Here is a 21,339-nt window from a genome sequence, read left to right on the forward strand (position 1 = left end):
GGGAGGGCAACAGTGGCACAAAGCTCGTGGAAGTGAGCAGCCGATAGCTGATCTGATAGAGGCTCACCACGAGATGGAGTCCACACCCGACACTGCCTGGATGGCCAAGAACCTGAGAGTTGATAGCCCAGGATCTAGGGTAAAACAAGACACCACTGCCGTGCTCAGCCATCAGCAAAGAGGCTTCCTCCTGCAGCAAATGGAAACAAAATACAGAGACCATAGCCAGACATTATACAGAGAATAAGAGACCTTGGAACACTCAGCCCTTAACAGGATGTCTCCATCAAATCCCTCCCTCAGGGCTCAGGGAACCCCTAAGAAGAAGAAACAGGTGAATGTAAAAGTCAGAGGGGATGGAGGACACCAAGAAAACACTGCCCTCTAAACCAATGACTAATGCACACATAACCTCACAGAGACTGAGGTAGCATGCATAGGATACTGTATCTTAAAGATATTTATATGTTCAAAGACCTACGTAAGGATGTTCACTGCAGACCTCTCACAACACTGAGGACTGTAATGTGAATGCCTTTCAAACTAAGACTAAACCAACCGCTGTGTAAGTGGGGCACACGCCTCTACAGTTGCTCCTGTAACGTCTGTTTTCACCCTAGATTCAAAGCAACAGCTCTGGATGACATCATCTCCCTACTGAGGCTCACCATGTTCCCTACCAGCAGTCAGAATGAGAGTAAATCACCCTACAACCTAAAGAGGACATCAACAGACTCAAAACTGCTTCAGCTTCGAGGCTGTAAACTTGACTCTGCCCTTGTCACACCCCACAGGGTCCAGTGAGGATCCCAGGCATTCACCATGCCTGTCTTCCTCAGCAGATCCTGGGCATTTTCTTCCTCTACACTAAGGAAAGCTACACGACTGCCTGTTTCTCAAAGGCTGCTTTTCTGTGAGGCTCCCCAGCCTGTAGCCTACCCACTTTAGCCAGCAGATGCTCCAAGGGATAGCAGGTGGGAGAAATGTTACTTCTCCTTAGAATCCTGGCCTCTCAGGTCTGGCTGCCTGTACCTAGGCTACACTTTTAATCTCCTCAGGCCCACGAAGACAGCACATCTGACTCCCTGCTTCTCTAGCTGCTTCCTCCCCTCACCAAGAATCCAAGCCTGAAGCTCTGGCTGCCTTGGCAACCTTACAGAGCTCTCATGTGGACTTTTTTTAAATAAGGCTCTTCTAGTTATTCTCAGCAGGAGTCTTTGTCTGCTACAATCTGTTCCACTGTACCCAGAAGAATTTAAAATCCACATGCCTCATAAGCGTTGCAAGAAAAACACGATAAAAGCACAAAAGAGACCAGACTATTTTTTTCAGATTATGAGATGAAGAAATTATATGGCAAATGCAGATACGCAAATAAATCTGAAGGGAGAAGAAAGGACCAACAGGAGCCGACATAATAAAAATGGCCAGGTTCCCTGAAAGGGGTGAGTTATGGCAGGGATCAAGAAAACATACTGGCAAAGCCAAGAAAAGCCACTTGTAAACTAGAGTGCTCTGTGAGACAGTGGGACCCAGGATGCACTGGACAGCAACGAAGACAATGCTGAAACATGAAACATTGAAGACAATGGCCGGAAACGGCTGCTGAGGAGGCCCAAAGGCAGCACCAGAACCCAGGTATGAGTTCTGGACACAAAGCAATGTATTTCTGCATCTAAGGCACAAAGTGATATGACACTCTTCTGAAAGTGGTGATAGGGATGGGAAGGACGAAGTTGGAGCAATGGTTATTGAGTGACTGTAACAACAGAGACATAGGCCCTAAGTATAAAAGAGGAATAAGCAGGAATATACAAGCCTAGTATGTATGTGTATACACACACACACACACACACACACACACACACACACACACACACACACCTGGGAAAACAGAAAGAAAATACTCTTTAAAGAAACTAAAATGGCACCACCAAGATGGCTCAGGGGATAAAGGTACTTGTAGCCACGCCTGATAACATCAATTTGATCCCAGAAATCTACATGGTGGAAGGAGAGAAGTGACTCCCAAAGTTGTTCTCTGATTTTACATACAGACTGAGGTACACACAAAGGTACATGCATGTACTCACCCAGGCATGCACAAAATCAATAAATATAAAAAGTGTTCTAAAGGAGTAAAACCCTGACAGCAAAGACAGGAGGAAATGAAGCTTGGATTTTATGTGTGCTGAGGTTCAGATGAGAAAAGACATCACAGCTGTCTATGGCAGCTGAACACAGCACTGGGACTAGGTACACTTAGAAAAGTAATACAGGGTTTGGTCCTATCCACAGCGGCCTGCATGCACTGGGGATCTCAGAGCATATCCCTGGCAGACAAAAGGGAAACGCTGTACCTATCAGAAACATACAGTAAGTGTTTACACAGGACCCAGGAGTCACTGTCAACAGTCTCAAGTTACCCATGTACGCATGTGTCTGTCCACCAAACCTCAAAAGAAAACTGTCAAATGGAATCTCACCATGTACCCCAGACACGTGACCCTCCTGCATCAATCTCTGAGTGCTGAGATCGCAGGTACTGGCCACCACAGCCAGCCCTCCAAAGGAGAAAATCTAATGTTAAAGTAAGGACACCCTGTGCAGCATGAAGAAAAATAAGAGTAAACCATCAATGTGCGCTAAACTCAAACTAATATGATCCCCTACTCTTGGGGGTGATATGGCTCAGTTAGAGCACTTACATAATACATGTGAGGCAGTGGGTTCAATCCCCAGCACCACAAAGAACATAAACAAGCTAATTATTTACTATTCTCGGATTAGCATTTAAGAGTGTGAACAGCAGCAATGTGTCAACCATATTAACCTAGCACACCTGCTCACGCGCTCGCTCGTCCACTCACACAAGCAGCAATTACAGTAGGCAGTACAAGAGTGCTCACCTTGGAGGAGAGTGGCGAGAAAGCTAAGAACTAAGAAGAGTGACAGCACTTGTAGCTCTTGCAGAGGACATGGGTTTGATTCCCAGCACTCACAGGGCAGCTCGCACTGCCTATAACTCAAATTCCAGATGATCTGATGTCCTCTTCTGACCTCTACAGGCAGTAGGTATGCATAATGTACACATACATCTGGGTAAAACACTCATGCATTAAATCTTTTAAAATGTTCTTAATTAAAAGCTAGTAAAATTTAGAATCAAGTGCACAGACTTCCTAGCAATGCATAAGTCTGAATTCCTCTAACTACCATTATACTCAATTCCACTGTTTATATTTTTAAACCGTCCCCTAGTAAATCATCAATCAAATCAAAATTTCTTAGCTCACATACTAAGAACTTACACAATGTTTGTAACTTCAGGTATAATAATTTAATTTCTAGAAATGTATGGCCTGAGTTTGACCTCCAGTGAGCACATGAAAGAAGAAAAAGGCCAAGTCCTCAAGTTCTCTTACTTCCTCAAGCATGCTGTAATCCATCTCTCTCTCTCTCTCTCTCTCTCTCTCTCTCTCTTTCTCTCTCTCTCTCTCCTCCTCCTCCCTCCCTCCCTCTTTCTCTCCCTCTTTCTCTCTCTCTCTCTCTCTCTCTCTCTCTCTCTCTCTCACACACACACACACACACACACACTCACACACACACACACACACACACACACACAATAAAAAAAGATATTCACTACAAAATGAAAACCAAAAATTACCTTGAGGCTAAACACTGAGCAAATAGTTAGGCTAATTACGTATATCCGGACAATGTACTATTATTTAGCTATTAAAACTATACAGATGGCTACGCTGGCTAGGTTTACGACAACTTGACACAAGATACTGACATCTGAAAGTTGGAACCTCAATAGAAAAGATGCATCTAGAAGATCCAGCTGTAAAGCTGTTTCTTAATTAGTGATCACCGGGGAGGGGTGGGTGATGCCATCCCTGGGCTGGTGGTCCAGGTTCTATAAGAAAGCAGGCAGAGGGGCTGGGGATTTAGCTCAGTGGTAGAGCGCTTACCTAGGAAGCGCAAGGCCCTGGGTTCGGTCCCCAGCTCCGAAAAAAAGAACCAAAAAAAAAAAAAAAAAAAGAAAGCAGGCAGAGCAAGCCATGAAGAACAAGCCAATAAGCAGCATCCCTCCATGGCATCTGTGTAAGCTCCTGCCTCCAGGTTCCTTCCCTATTTGAGTCCCTGTCCTGACTTCCTTTGATGATCTTCCCAAAGTTACTTTGGCCATGTGTTTCATCACAGCAAACTAAGACAACAGCATTTTTGAAAATTCATTTATTGAGTACACTACAAGAGGGCAATGGGCTGGAGAGTAACTAGACTATCCAATAATGTAAAATGCTGCTGTAATAAAACAAAAGCTGTTGTTAGAGTATGCTAGAAAATTGACATGCAGGGTTGGGGGTACTTAATAAAATACACAAAAGGAGAAAATGAAAACCAAAGTGCTAACATAGGAGGACAGAAAGAGAGAGAGAGAGAGAGAGAGAGAGAGAGAGAGAGAGAGAGAACACACAATGGAAACTGTAACAAACCATTAGCAGGTTAAAGAGGAAATGAGCAGTGAACAGAGGAAGTGATGTGGGAAGAGAAACTACAGAGAGCAGACATGGGGCCCTCCACAGCCAATAGTCACAGGACCCTCACAGAGAGCAGTCACAGGAGTAGGCATGGGGCCCTCACAGAGAGCAGGCATGGGACTCTCCACAAAGAATTTTAATATTAGCTTAGACAAATCAATAAAAGGTCCTAAAGATGGACCTGAACAACTGAGGACATAACAAAGTCACATGGGATAAACAAACCAACCTTACAGCCAAGTGTTACAGTTAAGAGTCACAGAAGAGGACAGGCCTGGGAAGGCAGGGAGCAGCTTGGAAGGAAGGGTGAAGAGTCAGAGAAGGCTGACAACAGAGGTTGACAGACTTGCAGAAGCAGACAAAAATAGTCAAGCAAATAAAACTTCCATGCTAAGTCTAAAATCGACCCCAAAAGTGTCATCTTCTTGTTAGGCAGCCTGTGATGGACCACCAGTAAAGTCTACGACTAAAAAGCCACAGAATCGAATGTAGACACAGAGCTCAGGAGCAGCCACGATGAAGGGCCTGGACCTCAGAGCACTTATCCTCATGTCCACAACATCACATCCACCACCACCATGAAACAATAGCCTTTGATTTCTGCTGCTATGTGAGGCAAGACATCATTCACTATTGTGGTGGTCTGAATGTAATTGGCCCCCATAGGCTCATAGGGAGTAGCACTATTAGAGGTGTGACCTTGTGGGAGGAAGTGTGTCACTGGGGTGGACTTTGAGGTTTCAAACACTCAAGCCAGGGCCTGTCTGCCCCCTCTCCCCCACAACACACACACTGCACGCTAATCAGGATGGAGAACTCTCAGCTGCCTCTCCAGCACCATGTCTGCCTGTGTGCCGCCATGCTCCCTGCCATGGTGATAATGGACTAAACCTCTGAACCTGTAAGACAGCCCCACCTAAATGTTTTCCTTTATAATAGCAAAACGATTCCGAAGTTAGAAACAGTCCAGGATTCGGAACCAAACGGACTTGCATTCAATTTGCACCCTCTCCTGGATTGTACCTCCAGTATCCAACCATGCTAGTTTGATTCTTTAACCACAAAACGGTTCTATCTGAACAGTTCATCTCATGCAATCTCCCAGCATTACTGAAGACAGCTTATGTGTGTATTTGATGGCAGCCTCCCTGTGTCTTAAACTCTGTCTTTCCATGTATTCTCAACATTGCTTCTGTAACCTCATCTCTAGTTCTTTATAGAGAGATACGACACTACCGTCCTCCTACTGAGTAACTTCTGGTAGCTCTTAACTCCCTCTAACATATATACGACAGGACCCCAAACCTACCACGCCAGCTACACCCTCTCTCCTTCCTGTAAAGTCCCTGCCCCCAGCTCCCACATGCCACTCCTCATGAGGCCATACTTGACCTACGCCGTGACTTCACACATGCTTCTTCCTAAAGTACATTTCCTCTCCTTCACAGTGTGATGATTCCTTATCCACACCTCAAACCCTTTCTCTGCTTTCTCTTTTCCAAAGCTTTTCTACTAACCCAGAGAGAAGTCCGTTACTAACCTGGCTCAGAGCACTCTTTAACACACTAGCATGTGTCATACTTGCTACAAAGGCTTGAGTCTGCCTCACCACTAGGGATGTGATAGAGAAGGATGGTCTCCTGCATGTATCCAAATGTGGCAGTTTAACTGTAATTGGCTCCCACAGACCACAAGGGAGTGGCACCCCTGGGAGGGAGGCATAGCCTTGTTGAAATATGTGAGACCCTGCTGAGGGAAGTGTGTCACTGGGGGGCAGGCTTTGAGGTCTTATCTGCTCAAGGTACGCCCAATGTGACACAGTCCCCGATGCCCTTGATCAAGATCTAGACCTCTCAGGTCCTTCTCCAGCACTATGTCTGCCTGTGCACTGCCCTCTTCCCACCTGTTAATAATGGACTACACCTCTGAAATTTTAAGCCAGCTCCAATTAAGTGTTTTCCTTTATAAGAATTGCTGTGGTCATGGTGTCTCTTCACAGTGATAGAAACCTTAACTAATACGCCAATTGTCATTTAGTGCCTTCGAAAGCATTTGTTGAATTATCTAATGAGAATATATACTTCCACATCAGTTTTCTCTACTCAAAGTCTCTGGACCATCAATGTCTCCCCTCCACCATAACATGCAAACATAGCACATTATTAGTGACTTGACTCACATCTCTTACAAGGAAAGCTTCCTAAGTTCTTATCCCCACAGGTACTGATTTCTCTGCTCCCTTTCAACAAATTCACAAGACTATCTGTTCCTGCAATCTTGCTTTTAGTTCTCAGTTCAGGCCATTCTATGGGATCTTTTGTTGCTGTGGTTGATTTTGTTTCTGTGGTTGTTTTCATTCAACTACTGTAGCAAATGCTTTAAAAAGTCCCCAACAGGCCTCTACATTACCCAAGGACGGCAAAACAGTACAAATACAGAACAGTTCAAAACACGGACGTAACCCACCGTGCAAAAAGAAATCTACACTTGTCTAAGAACTGAGGATCTCTAAAATCAAAATACAAGCTTCACTGAAACACAAATCTGGGTAGAGTAGCTCACTGTGTCTTTACAGGATCTGCTTCCACAGGAAAGACTGGAATGAATAACCAGCAAATGCTGTCCTTGGCCTTCATGTCTCTTCACCATCCCTAAAGCTTCTTAGAATTTATTCTTCCAAAGCAGAATGAAACACACTTATTAAGTGCGAAAGACCAGTGCTCCCTCAGCATTCCTCTTTTTAATACGCCGTGCTCTCAAGCACATCCTCACACAGTCTGATGCCTCACACACAGTGGGAAGTCCCCACTAAGCACAGCACAAAGTCTTAGCATATAGGCAAAGTGAATTCCAGACATGCTAATTCTTCCTTCATCTCTCTCAGTAAGCCAACTTCCTTCTGTCAGAACATCGGCATTGTGAGAGAATCACAAGGACAAGAAGTGCAGAGTTACTAAATTTCACACACTATAGGGTAAATGCAAGTAAAATTGTAATGTACTCCAGACTCTGGGATTCCACACACCCGTGATCAAATGTGCACCCACAACACACCATACTGACACAAGCTCCAGTTTCCCTGCTGCTGCTGTGACAAAACACCTGACCAAATCAACTCAGGGGGAAGCAGTTGTTTGGCTGATGTTTCCAGGTCACAGTCTGTATCTGAGGGAAGTCAGGGTAAGAACTTGGAACAGAAGTCATGAGGAACTCTGCAAGCTCACTCCCGGGCTCAGTCCCAGGCTCAGGCTGGGCTATCTTTCTAACATAGCCCAGAAGCAGCTGCCAGGGATGGTGCCATCCACAGTGAGCTGAGCCCTCCTGCATCCATTAATCACCACAGAACCCCCACAAAATGCCCACACACCAATCTGATCTGGGCAATTCCACAATCAATGTTTTCCCCTCAGATAATTCTAGTCTGTGTCAACTGGACAGTTAGTGCTGACTAGAACAGCAAGTAGAAAAGTCTGACAAACATGCATCCTCATTAACTACGCTCGTTTATCTCTGAAATGCAAGGGCGGCAGCACACAGCCAGCACTTTCTTCACCACGCTCTTCAGTGTTCGGTTCCCCTGTACTGAATGCAAATGACTCCTAAGTGTCTCCATAGCTAGGATTTGCCCTACAAATCCATTCTGCACACTGACTGTCATAACAAGTTTCCCAACTTCCTTCACAGAAGCTTGTGATTTACTAATTGTGTGTTCCTAGTAACTAGCTGCATGCTTGACACAATAATCAATGACTATATTAACAAACAATGAATAAAAGCTAACATTAGGTGCCTGCTTGCTCTATGCACCTAACATGTGCCATGTCATCTGATCCACACACATTCCAATGTAACCACTATTCAAATTTACAAATGAAATGTAAGTGCAGAATTAAGAAGCCTGCCCGAAGCCTCAGCTACAACAGGGCTTTGAGCCAGAATTCATTCAGATCCACTACTTTTCAATACTAGCTTTCTTCCCGAATACTTTTCAGTGGCAAAAAAAAAGTTACACTTTGGTAGTGAGTAGAAGATATAACTAATCATATATGTATTTTACCATCCTTCTGATCTCAGTAAAAGTATAAATACATAAGATACTGCATGCCCACTAAGCTGAAATAGAGAACTGTGGCCTGAGGGTACGTTTGCAGAATTTCCTTCGCTCTCCTTTCACCGGTAGCTTTCAGGACTCAATTAGCATTTTACATCAACCTAAACATTATAACCAAGTTATTAATGTAGATAAACAAAAAAAGTCTTATGATTGCTTAAAAAAAGGAATTCAATAAAACATAAAAATCTCAGTCTATGACTCTATCAGGTTGGTATTAACGTGGAGAAATTCCAAATTTAGGCTCTAATAAAGACAGTTATCCCATTCATCCAGAAAATGCTTAAGAATCTACTATGTGCCAGGTAGTGCAGCACCACAAGACATCAGGCCACGCCCCACACCTCATTCCCATCTCAGCATGTTAGTTCAGATCTAGTCACCCAAATCTTCATATAAACAGCAAAACCTAATCATTTCCCCTAGCAAATGTGAAGAACTCTGTGCACCAGATTCACACACACACACACACACAGAGTTTTATAGTAGGTATTTATTGGAAATAAAAAGGTTCTAAGAAGTAGCTTACATTACTGACTTCTGTTACTGGACTGCTAGCCAGTAACTTTCAAACTTTTAAAAGCACAATCCACTGTAAGAAACATTTTACCTCATTCCTCAAATCACGACATTCATTTGTACATCAGAAATAAATCACTCACTATGCTAATATCTATGCTGTTCCTCTTCCGCCTTGAAAATAGATTTTTTCCCTTATATATCCTGATTATGGTTTCTCCTCCCTCTATTACTCCCGCCCCCGCATCTCTCACTAGAAAATAAACAGGCTTCTAAGGTATAATAAGAACATAAAATATAAAAAGATAAAACAAAAACTAACACCTAACACACTAGACTAGGACAAAATACACAAAGAGAATAAAAAGAGCCCAAGAAAGGGCACAAGAAACAGATAAAGATACAGAGACCCACTCATTCACACCAGGAATCCCATAAAACATGAAGTATTCTATTCCTCTTTCAAAGTGGCTTTACTGTTTAAATATCACTGCTAAACATTATATTGAGTATCTCATTTAACCCTTGCAGTACTCCCCAGGGGCTGCTGCCAGCACTGTATCCACTTACACAGAGGGAAGTGAATACTCCAAAAAGCTAGCACCTCTACCAACGTCAAAGAAGCAATAAAGGGAGAGCCAGGGCAGAATTTAAAGCAGGCTACAGCATTCAGAGGATCAAGCTATACCACATGGGCCCGAGGCAGTTCGATCCAGAGTCAGGAACCTAGTAAACTGGCGTCGATGAGTGCTTACACGTTGAGCACTATACTAAGTGCTTTTATACATAATTCCTACCTAAATCTTAAAGCAACCCAGTACAGCTTGTGACATTTACTCTTTATGAACCAGAAAACTGAAACACAAAAATCTAGTACAGGAAATAAACATTTATATATATATATTACTTACAAACTACAAGATGTTATTCTGAGGGAGAAAAGAAATAACTATTCATGTTAAGATGCCAATAATCACCTAGTACAACAGCTTAACAATTTCGGGATCATCTTCCATATCTAGCACTAAAATGAACAAAAGTGGGCAAGGGAGTTATCTCAGTCCGTGAAGCGCTGGTCATGCAAGCATAGGGCCTGTGTTTGTGAGCCCCAGAACCCATGTTGAAAGTTGGCATGCATTGTAATACCAGCGCTGGGGAGGTGGAGACAGGATAATTCCTGGAGATTTCTGGCCTGTCAACCTATGGTAATCAATAAAACAAGAGACCCCAGCTGGGTAGATTCCAAGGCATGACACCTGAGGCGTCCTCTAGCCTCTATAAACACAAGTGCACACACGTGCATGAGCACACGCGAATGGGGCGGGGAGACAGGGAGGGAGGGAGGTTTAAGTAGGAATTATGTCTATGGAAACATTCTGAACAATTCTTGGCACATGAGCACTCAGTATTAATTCACTAGGTAGGTCTGGCCCCGGCCTTCCTTAACCATTAACTCCTTTTTACCAGCCACCAGAAACCAGTGCGCAGCTTGTCGTCCCTGCAGTATGCAGCAACAGGGGAACATGGTCTGTCAATTAGGCTCTCAAGTTCTACCAAAAATCCCAATGGGGACTCTCCAAAGGCAGTGTGAGTCCTGACTAAAACCTGCTTTGCTCCTCTTCTACAGAGGTGAACTCGCCTGTGTTCCTAAGCCCTCTGTTGACTCTCACTACCCAACTGCCAGACAGAGTATTTGGTATCGCTGACTTTCCCTCTCATCCCGCAGTTCTTTGCCCATTCAAATAAGCCCATCTTTGTGCACCTTTGTATTTGTATAAACGGCATTGGCTAGAGCCTTGTAACTTACCACTACAAGATGTTTACAAGATGTATTCACATGATACATAAGGACTGTTCATCCATTGTAGTAATGGTTACAGAAATGACCCATAATTTATATTTCTCTCTAAGGAACTGTTCACTGTTTTCAGTTCTGCAGTTGGAGATGAACCATGTGAGCATGCTTGCCCGTGAGTTCCCCTAAGGCAGATAGATATGCACTACTGGGAAAGTTGCTCCTTCAGTCTTGCAGGTAAGACCAGGACCTCTGATGAGATCGTCTCCCTCTTTCCTATCTTGTACCTCTTTGGATTTGACCTGCTTTTATTTTTCTAACTTCCCTGGGCCACTTGGTTTTGTTACTTAGAAACTGGGTTCCAGCCTCAGCCAGGGGGCGGGTAGAGGGAGTGCCTTCTGTGTTCTGCAGTTTCACCACAATGTGTTAAATTATGGGGGTCCCTGCCTGCTTTTTTTTCCCCCGGAGCTGGGGACTGAACCCAGGACGCAAGCGCTCTACCATTGAGCTAAATCCTGCGTGCTTTCAATTCTTTTTTAAAATTCTTTTAAAAGATTCTGGGTTTTTATCAATCCTCAAATCATCTAAAGTCATCACATCTTCATACTCTATACACCGTCGTTCTCTTTGCTTCTCCCCTGGGTTAACACCTGGAACCTCCTGATCAATCTCATCAGTTCCCTTTCCTTCCTGTTTTCTTCACCCTGGCACATTTGAGGAGTTTCCTCACATACTGGGCTACTTTAAACCACGGTTTGCCTTACTGAGCCCCAACCTCACTGACTAGATGGTTCCATGACAGTTAGTTCTACAAATTATCTCCTGCCTTGTTCACTCATTTGAGGTGTTTAATTCTGGATACCTTTATTTTATATAAAAGATGTTCCTTTCTGGAATAGCTTTAGTCCTGAACCATAACCATTCATTGAGGTGTCCATTTTGAGCTACTCTATTTTAATTATCCTATGAACGGACATTCTACACTTCAGTCCTCATTTCCTATGTGTGGACTCTTTTAGCGGAACCCTGCTGGCTCATACTGCCATTTTCCACTGAGCTTACCCACAGCTGGGTTTCTTCCTTCAGGAAGAACCCTCAGCCATCTGGGGTAGGAGTGTTCCTGAAAGTCTTGCTTTAGCGTTTCCATCTGATGTGCATAGTTCGCTAGCTTGAAGATATCTTTTTAATATTAATTTCTTACCACAAGGTTATCTGAACCAAAACCTTTTACATCTTAAACGTGATGTGGGCTTCATAGCCTGTGCTTTGTTGTTTTGGGGTTTTTTTTGTTTTGTTTTGTTTTGTTTTGTTTTGTTTTTGGAAACTTTTTTTTTTAATTTCCACTTTGCAGAAAGCCCAGGCAAATCACGATCTGTGTGACAGAGGGTAGTTTCTTGTTTGTTTGTTTGCCGATCCTTTCACAGGGACTATAGCCCCTGAAGAACCTGAGCTATGCCGCCGTCTTTGCCTCATGCACATGGCTAAGCTCAACCCAGAACCTCCTCACTCACTCAGGCTTCACTGGGTCCCTTGAGCCTACTACACGGTAAACAGCATGGGCACAAGAGCTTAACAGTTTATAGCTCCATGTCTGTTGACTACTGTCTCCCAGCAACCTTGGGAATGTATGAAGTCTGTTCTGTATTTGCCATTTGTCTGGTTATGTACAGGTATGGGAACCGCCATATTTCAAAGACAACTGGGGTTTCCAACACATGCACAACAGAACCCCATCAGAAAGTGAAGTCAAACATGGGCTCCTCTTTGGACTCACCCTTTGACAGGGCATCCAAAGTCCACCACTGCCCAACAAGTCTGTCCCTGAGCTTCCACCTTCCTCTGGACACTGTGTCCTAACTAACAGGAACCAAATATTCATTAATCTAATACAATGTGACTAAATGGATTATCATATTCTCAAGTAAAGTCACACATAAACGAACTCAAGGTGGACAACTCTTCTAAACTAACTGGATGTCAGAGAGCAGAAGTAAGAGAGGAAGGAAGCAGATAGCACCTGCATTCCCGCTGTTCAGTCTGAATTCGAAGAGCTGGGAAATTCCTTCAGTGGTAATTCATTTCCATGGTAAATAGATGGTGAGGTAATTTCAACATGAGTTTTGTAAAACACATAAGCAAGCATGAGACACATGGTATCTGCCTTAGTGCAACACAAAAGGACATGCTCATTTTGTCACTAAGGAGAAAGGGATGAGTCACTTCACTATCCTGAAACAGTCCTTACAGAACAGAGAAGCCCTTTTATACAATCACATAAGTTCATTACGCACCAGTCCTAAAAGTAATTTAGGCAACACACTTAGCAGATCTTGTCTGACAATTGAGCAATAGACCAGAACTATTTGCTTTCACAGAAAATAAATGTTTAAAATGTGTTAATCATAAGTGAACAGGAAGTATGAACAGGGATGTTTGTGTGGGAGACTCGGATAAAAAGGAAGGATAAATGAGATAGTACAAACCTTTGTATCTACTACATTTTTGAAACTCGATTTTAAGACAAAAAAAGAAAGCACAAGTCTGCCAACTTAAAATTGTTATCAGCCTTTGTCTAGCTTATTACTTTAATCATTACCTATAGTAGAAGAAAAAAGAATTATCCTAAAAGCTAAAACGTTCCATTTTCAAGATCAAAGGCAGTATAATTTAGAAGCTCTTTTGGCTTTAAATCAAAATTCTTTAATCATTTTCAATATGTCTTAAATATAATTACTATGTATAGTTCTAAAACTATTCATACCTGTGTAGTAAATATTTTTAAAATCAATATATTAGAATGCCTTTATATTTAGAATATAAATTGCATGAGAAAAAGCTTTATATTTTGTTCGCTGGTATGTGAAATGCTTAACAAAATGTAGTTGTTCATTATAAACCCTGCCACACTGTTCAAGACAATACCAAAACTTAGTACATTCACACAGACAAGAACACGCACAGCCTCAAAACATGTGAAGTTCAGCTTGGAGCCAGTCTTGGCATGATTACTGCTGGAGCCTTCACACACAGGGCTTCACAGATCAACAAAACTAATAAACCAGGTGGAGTGGTCCATGCCTACGCACTAAGAAGGCTGAGGGGGTTGCTGTAAGTTTGAGACCAGCCTGGGATACACAGTGATACCCGGTCTCAAATTAAATAGATTTCAAGCAACAGAAATGTCAAAAACACAACCAACATTTTCAACAAGCACAAACTATACTTTTTTTCATAGACAATCCTGAAAGAAACATTGTATTTTGAAATTTTTTTAAAAAAATAAATAAATTGTGCACGGTAGCACATGCTTCAATCCCACAGCTGGAAGACCCTACCGTTTACTGCCTGCCAGAGCTCAACAGCAAGGTCCTGTCTCAAACCAGAAAAACAAAATAAGCAGCTGCAGAGTATATGCAGGAGGAGGAAGTGGGAGGACCACTTGACTGCAGGAGTTCAAAAGCAGCCTCTGCAACAGAACATAGCCTAGCCTCAAATAAATAAGCAAGCAAACGCAAAAGAAAGACTCTCACTTCAACAGCAATGCGCCTGAGACAATCTCATTTCCAGTCTCACAAAGCAGGCCAGCCCTTCCTTCAGTAGCTGACCTAAGTGGACTGTAAGAACCCACCACTTGCTAGGGTTCCTACAAATGACCTCCTGCTGCTGTAGTTTCTATCATGAAATCACAATGCAAATACTTCAGCCTCCTCCATTAATAACCGTCATGACCAGGACAGTAGCTCACACCTGCAAACTCAGCACTCAGGAACAAGCAGACTAGCTCAGGCTGGCTGGACTCTAATGTCAGATCTTAGCAAAAACCAAAAACGACAACATGGACCTTTCCCTGTCCAGAGTCTGAGCTTTCTCTTTTTACACAGTCCCTCTTTTAGCTTTTGTTTATCTACTACCTCACTGCAGTCTGTAACTATGAGTTCTTGCCTCCACTTCATACCCAGAATGAAATGGTCCTTAACCTCTTCTCTTTAGCAACCCTTTGAAATCTGTTCAAGCTGTTCTCCATGTTTCCATGTTTCTCCATGGAAAGGCACAGTTACAACACAACTTTTTAAAAAGTATGGGTGTGGAGAGATGGCTCGGTGCTTAAGAGCGCTGGCTACTCTTCCAGAGGACCCAGGTTCAGTTTTTGTACTCACCTATCAGTTCCCAAAAATCTATGACACCAATTTCAGGAAATCTGACACCCTCCTCTGTCACACATGCACACACATATATTTTTTTAAGCTTGAAAAAATATAATAACAAAAGATTCCACTTAAACTTTCACAAATAGATGGCTAAATGTTATATCCATTTAACAAAATTCCATACAATTATAAAAATGCTAAAGACATTTTCAGTACTCATATGCATGTATTATTAAACAGAAAAAGAAAAAATTTAAAGGCTAGGGAGATGATGGTTCAGTGGGTAAGAGAGATCTGCAAGGATGACCTGAGTTCAAATCCCTAAATAAGAAGCTAGACACAGTTACACCGAAGTGTCTGTCACTTCAGCAGTGAGGAACAGCCTGGGGGATTGTGACAACTTGCTGGCCAACCTAGCAAAATGAAGAGCTTCCAGTTCTGTCAGAGACCTCATCTCAAGGCAGTGAGGCATAAAGCAGTAGTTCTCAACCTGTGAGTGTGAACATTTTCACCTAAGACCATCAGAAAACACAAATATTTACAATTCATAACAGTAGCAAAATACAATTATGAAGTAGCAACAGAAAGTTTTATGGTTGGGAAGCACCACTCCACGAGGAAATTTATTAAAGAGTAGAAATACTAGGAAGCCTGGGAACCACTGAGAGGAAGGTATCTGACATTGCTCTGTCCTCTGGGTGTCCGTATAACACACGTGCGCGCGCGCGCGCACACACACACACACACACACACACACACACACACACACACCCCAGTGTGTATAGCATGGTGGAATATGTATTTTAATTTTGATATGGATTTAATGCAGCTGCACAAATAGTGAAAGTGAAAACAAAACACTGGTGACCCTGGAAATGAGAAGAAAACACGTTCACCAAATATTTCTCCCATTTTCCTCAACTCATGCGTGATACAAGGTTTTGAGTTTGGTTTTGTTCTGTTGGGACAGAGCCTCCTATAGCCCAGACTGGCCTGGATTTTATTATGTACTCAAGGATCTTGAATTTATTTTCTAGTCTCTACCTCCCAAACAGTGGGATTATAGGCTTGCCCTATCACACTTGACAAAATTTATTACATTTTTATTTTTTATTTTGGGAGGTATGTGCACATGCCACTACACGCATGTGAAGGTCATAGGACAACTTTTCAGAGTCAGTTCTCTCCCTTCATTATGTGAGTCCCGGAATTGAACTCAAGCTTTCAAGCTTGGCACTGCTGGAGACATCTTGCTGTCCCACCCTAGTTGTTAAAGTTTTAATTAAAATATAGTGTAAACTTCAGTAAATACCCACCAAAGCTAAAAGATAGTTTCTCAGCCCTATTCAGCAATTTATTTATTTATTTATTTATTTATTTATTTATTTATTTATGAGACATGGTTCTCTATGTGGTCCTGGCTGTCCTGGAACTCACTCTGTAGTCCAGGTTGGCCTCAAACTCAGAGCTCCAAATGCCCCTGCCTCCTGACTGCCGGGACTAAGAGGGTGCGGGACCAGGCCCAGCTTCAGTTTTCTTCTTATTTCCCTATATATCCAAACAGTATTCAGGATCAGTGAACTCTGGAAGAACTGTCAGATTTGGGGGTGAAATGGTGGTACATGTGCCACTACCCACACTAAATGGCTTCGCACCTAGCCAATGACCTTGAACTTCTGACCCTCCTGAGTCTACTTCCCAAATACTGAGATTCCAAGTTTGCTTAACCATGACTGATTCAGTGTTATTTTCTATTCTTCTAAAATTATTTATCTGGATAAACATATGATTGCATATATCAATGATCCAAAAAGAAAATTTAGGAAAAACCCTTTTCATTATGACCCACAAATAACTGAAAGATACTATAGATCTTAACAAATCCTATGGACTCTCATTTTGGGTAAATGTCCTTAATCACTGATAGCCTATCCTTTATGAAAACAAAGTTCTTAAATGGGAAAAAGTTTACACAAATCAATAAGCAATACTTCTTTCATATTTCAAATTTTAAAATGGATGTTTTGCAATAACTCCAATTGATATAGAAAGAGAAACTGCTATTCTATTTGACCACATAGTCAATGTAGTTAGTAGGGAGAACAAAGAAATTGCTTATATTTATAATCTCAGAAATTAAAGCAAGCTAAATTGAGAAAACTAGATGGAATTATACTTTCATCATTAGACAAGTTATTTAACCTCTTTGGGCCTCAGTCTCATCTATAAAAGAGAAATAAAGGTACACCCAACGGTTGGAGAAATGGCTCAGGGGTTAAGAGTGCTACTACCTGCTCTTCCAGAGGTCCTGAGTTCAATTCCCAGCAACCACATGGTGGCTCACAACTATCAGTAATGAGATCTGATGCCCTCTTCTGGTGAGTCTGAAAACAGCAACAGTGTACTCAAAAGAAAAAAAATTTTTTTTAAATGGTACAACCGATGTTTTCAGAAGGAATAACAAGAAACACAAAAAGTAAAATGCAGACCATCTCAGCCCTTAGACTGAAAGGCAAGGTGTCTTTGGCAGGTGTCTCTGCCTGAACCAAAAACAGATGCATTCTGAACCCTGGAGTTTCCAGGAACTCCACTTTCATACACACAAAGCAATGCCTTCCTTCTGCTAAAAACGTAAGGCAGAATTCCTAACATAAAAGAGCTAGCAAATAATGGCTTTTCCTGATTTACGGTTCTTGAAAAATCTCAGCTGTAGGTACATTGCCTAGGTGTGCACTAAAGAAGCCAAGGTTTTGGTTCGTGTTACAAATGGAATTCATCTTAGACTTCAGCACCAACAAGTGATGGGCTGCCAATGGTGAGAAAGAAAAAAGAGTTCAGGCCAAGAGTCCCACAACAGACCTTTAAATTGCCAGCATCATAGACGAAACTTACATAGAAAGACAGAAAACAGCTCCCAGACAACCAATCTTCGTCTCCAAAACTTAAATCCTACCCAGCTTTTCCATCAAGCACTACTGATGACGTTTATGATTAGTATTATCACCAATATAGATGGCATTTATCTCATCCTCACTATGTGCAAAGCTATGCGCTAAGCATGCATTTTTTTTTTCATGATTGCATGAGCAGAACTACACACGCGAGCTCATCCTCAAAACCCACTCTCCTCTCAAGTCTGCAAAGCTCCCCCTGAGCCTGGGATACCCCACACCTCATCCTCTCCAGCTCTGGAAGACACATCCTTCCTAGAATGCGACCCCAAGCTCTTCGCCCATCACTGAAACAAGCGCTTCTGGGATCCTCTAGGGCCCCTCCCCCTCCACGCACCAACTTCAACATGCCCCTAACTTGTTCCAAGAATTGTTTCCTTCCAAACTTCTGACTTACGCAAGGCGTGGGGTCCCCTCACTGCCCCTCCAAATTCAACACGCCCGCAGTTCGCTCCAAAGTTCAACATCCACTAACACATTCTGTGCTAGGGCAGAACCCGGTCGCGACCCCAGGAGAACTCTCCACACCCGCTCCAGTAGGGCCCGGGACCCTCCACCCCGCTCACCAGGCCAGACCCGGTGGCTGGGCCTGGCTGGACCCCACAGGGGCGAGGGGAGGCTCCACCTGGCTCCGCGAGCGGCTCCGGCTCCGGCCTGGGCCCCGAGGCAGCCGCGCCCCCGTCCCGGCGCGGGCGGCAGCGCTCCGGCTGTCCGCGACGGGCGCGCTCGCCCATCAGATCCGCGGCGGCCTGGCCGTCGTCGCGGGCCCGACGGCGGGCCCAGCCCGAGCCGCGGGGACCGCAGCGACGGCAGCCCGGGCCGGCCGCGCGAGAGGCGCAGCCTCGGCACCGCGAGTGGCTGCACGGCAGGGCCGCCACTTCCCCCGGGGTCTCCAGACACCCGGTGCAGCCCGACTCCTCCGGCCGTGGCGCTGGCCGCAACACTAACAACGCGGGGCTAGAGGCCGGGCCCGGAGCCCCGGCTTTCGCTGCCGCCATCTCGTCACAGCGGCCCCGCCGGCCCCGCCGACTCAGAGCTGCCGCGCCCGCCGCGGAAGAAGCCCGAGTGCTCGGACCTGCCGCCGCCATCTTGTTTCCCGTTTGAAGGGAGAGTCCGTTGCGCTAGGAGAGGAGTAGAGGGCGGGGCAGTGCGCGGCGGACAGCTATCTGCATATTCATGAGGGGGCGGGAACTAGTAGGCCTGGGGATATTTCTCCTAGAACCTCTAGCTTAGCAGGAGGAGACTGCTCATTAATATTTAATGACTATTCTTTATATATCCGGTCTTCAGCCCGCCCTCCAGTCTTCGCAGTTTCTAGCACTGAATCCAGAGAGACTGCAAACTGAAAGAATTTATTTGGAAATTCTGAGCGACCCTGAGCTTTGTAAAGTGAGCTACAAATGTGAGCTATAAATGTGAGCTATCCAGAAACTTGTCGAAGTACTTCACTTGGTAAGGGCTTACTCTTTGGGACAGCTTGTTGTGATTAAAATGAGGCTTACCATGACCAAAAGTCTTGAGTGATTGTTGAAATAACCCAGCCCTCATCTCATCCTCTCTCTCTCCACATCCCTTTACAAAGTCCCTTTCCTTGACTGGGGCAAAAACATATTTTATTTCCCACTTACACACACACACCCTGCTCCTCAGATTACTTCCGTGTTTATTACTGAAATGTAGATACTCTTGTAAACTCGTGCCTTTTTTTTCTTCTCAGTCTATATGATTCCCTGGTCTCCTCTTTCTTCCTCATGAAAGCCCACACTAATATCTACCGTTCAGAGTTACTGAATTTATCATTACAGAAACATCCTTGGATATCTGCATCCTCCGTTCACAAACCTAATGCCTCCCTCCTTGAAACAGCCCTTCTTACTTCCCACATTCTATTCACAGAACCATCTTCACAGGTCCACAAGCTCCCAGCCCAGGCATCTTTAACTTATAGTCTTGTCATTTTCTGGCCAAAAAAAGGCTCTATTTCCAGCTTGTTCCCACCCATCTCTTTCTATAGGCCCACTGCATGATTTATTTCTCATCATCTCTCCCCTAGCTGGCAGCAGTGACTTCTGCAAACTGACCAACCATCGCACAGCCCCACTTCCTATAAGCTTTATTTCGTAGTTCTTAGAGTTCATTCCTACCGGCCAGCTCTGACCACATCATTCCTGTTTAAGCCAGGGAGAGGTGTTCAGACTTTGTTGTGATTTCCCATGGAAAGATGGCTCTACTACAATAGATATCAGACTTGCCTCTCTCTCTCTCTCTCTCTCTCTCTCTCTCTCTCTCTCTCTCTTACTTCAAGGTACATTTGGACCAAGATGTTATCTTTATGGAAAAGTAGAGGCTTTGTAAAGACATTATTTTTAAGCCACTTGATATAGAAAGCACCTAGAAGCTTCAGGTTACCATGAGAGTGTCCACAGTCTGTGGTAAACTATTCAAAGCAGAGTGATTAATCCAAATCAGAAGCCAGGGACTTGGGTGGAGTGGGGTGGGGTGGAGGAGCCATGGAGTCTCAGGATGAGAACCTGGTAGTTAAAGGATAGTCAGCAACTGACAAAGGGTCAGTGAGTAAATATCATGTCCAGGGAGTCAGAGGCCCGGACTAAGGCCCAGGCAGCCAGAATACTGCCTGACACAGATGTGTGGTCTTGACTAGGCTGTCCTTTATCCGTGGTACTTCCTCATTTCCTACCCAGGGACATTTGACCTGATTCTGACAAGGAAGACTTGTGGTCCAAAGAGCGTGCTAGCTAGTTTTATGCCAGCCTGACACAAGCTAGAGTCATCTGAGAGGAGGGAGCCTCAGTTGAGAAAACGCTTCCGTAAGATAAAGCTCTAGGCAAGTCTGTAAAGTATTTTCTCAATCCATGCTTGAAGGGGAGAGCCTGGCCCACTATAAGTAGTATGACCCTGACATGGTGGTCCTGGGTTCTATAAGACAGCAGGCTGAGCAAGCCATGAAGAGCAAGCCGGCAAGCAGCACTCCTCGTGGCATCTGCGTAAGCTCCTGCTTCTGGGTTCCCGCCCAGTTTTAGTTCCTGACTTAGCTTCCTCAATGGATAGTAATTCAGGGTATATAAACCACATAAACCCTTTCCTCTCAAAACTGCTTTTGGTCATGGTGTCTCGTCACAGCATGGTAAAGCTTAGAGAGCAGCCACCACTAGAAACAGTTGCTTCTTGTGAGCTGTTCACTCAGTAGGACTTCAGTCCGATGGGCCTGTTCACTGCAAGCCTAGAAGAATGTGGCTTGCTTTCC

The 21,339-nt window shown here is 43.9% G+C and overlaps 1 protein-coding gene across 2 annotated transcripts in view; it reads right to left on the reverse strand.

Moving 5' to 3' along the window:
- Positions 1–19,575, reverse strand: part of Rnf169 (ring finger protein 169) — a 61,573-nt gene extending 41,998 nt beyond the window's left edge. Inside the window, exon 1 of one of the 2 annotated variants that reach the window (XM_001061888.8) lies at positions 18,700–19,575. In XM_001061888.8, coding sequence (XP_001061888.3) covers positions 18,700–19,162 — 463 coding nt within the window. In that variant the 5' untranslated portion in view covers positions 19,163–19,575. The other variant, XM_017590193.3, reaches the window with a different exon arrangement.
- Positions 19,576–21,339: the final 1,764 nt, after the last annotated feature.

The sequence above is a fragment of the Rattus norvegicus genome, chromosome 1 (genome assembly GCF_036323735.1).
Source record: "Rattus norvegicus strain BN/NHsdMcwi chromosome 1, GRCr8, whole genome shotgun sequence".
NCBI classification, from domain to species: domain Eukaryota; kingdom Metazoa; phylum Chordata; class Mammalia; order Rodentia; family Muridae; genus Rattus; species Rattus norvegicus.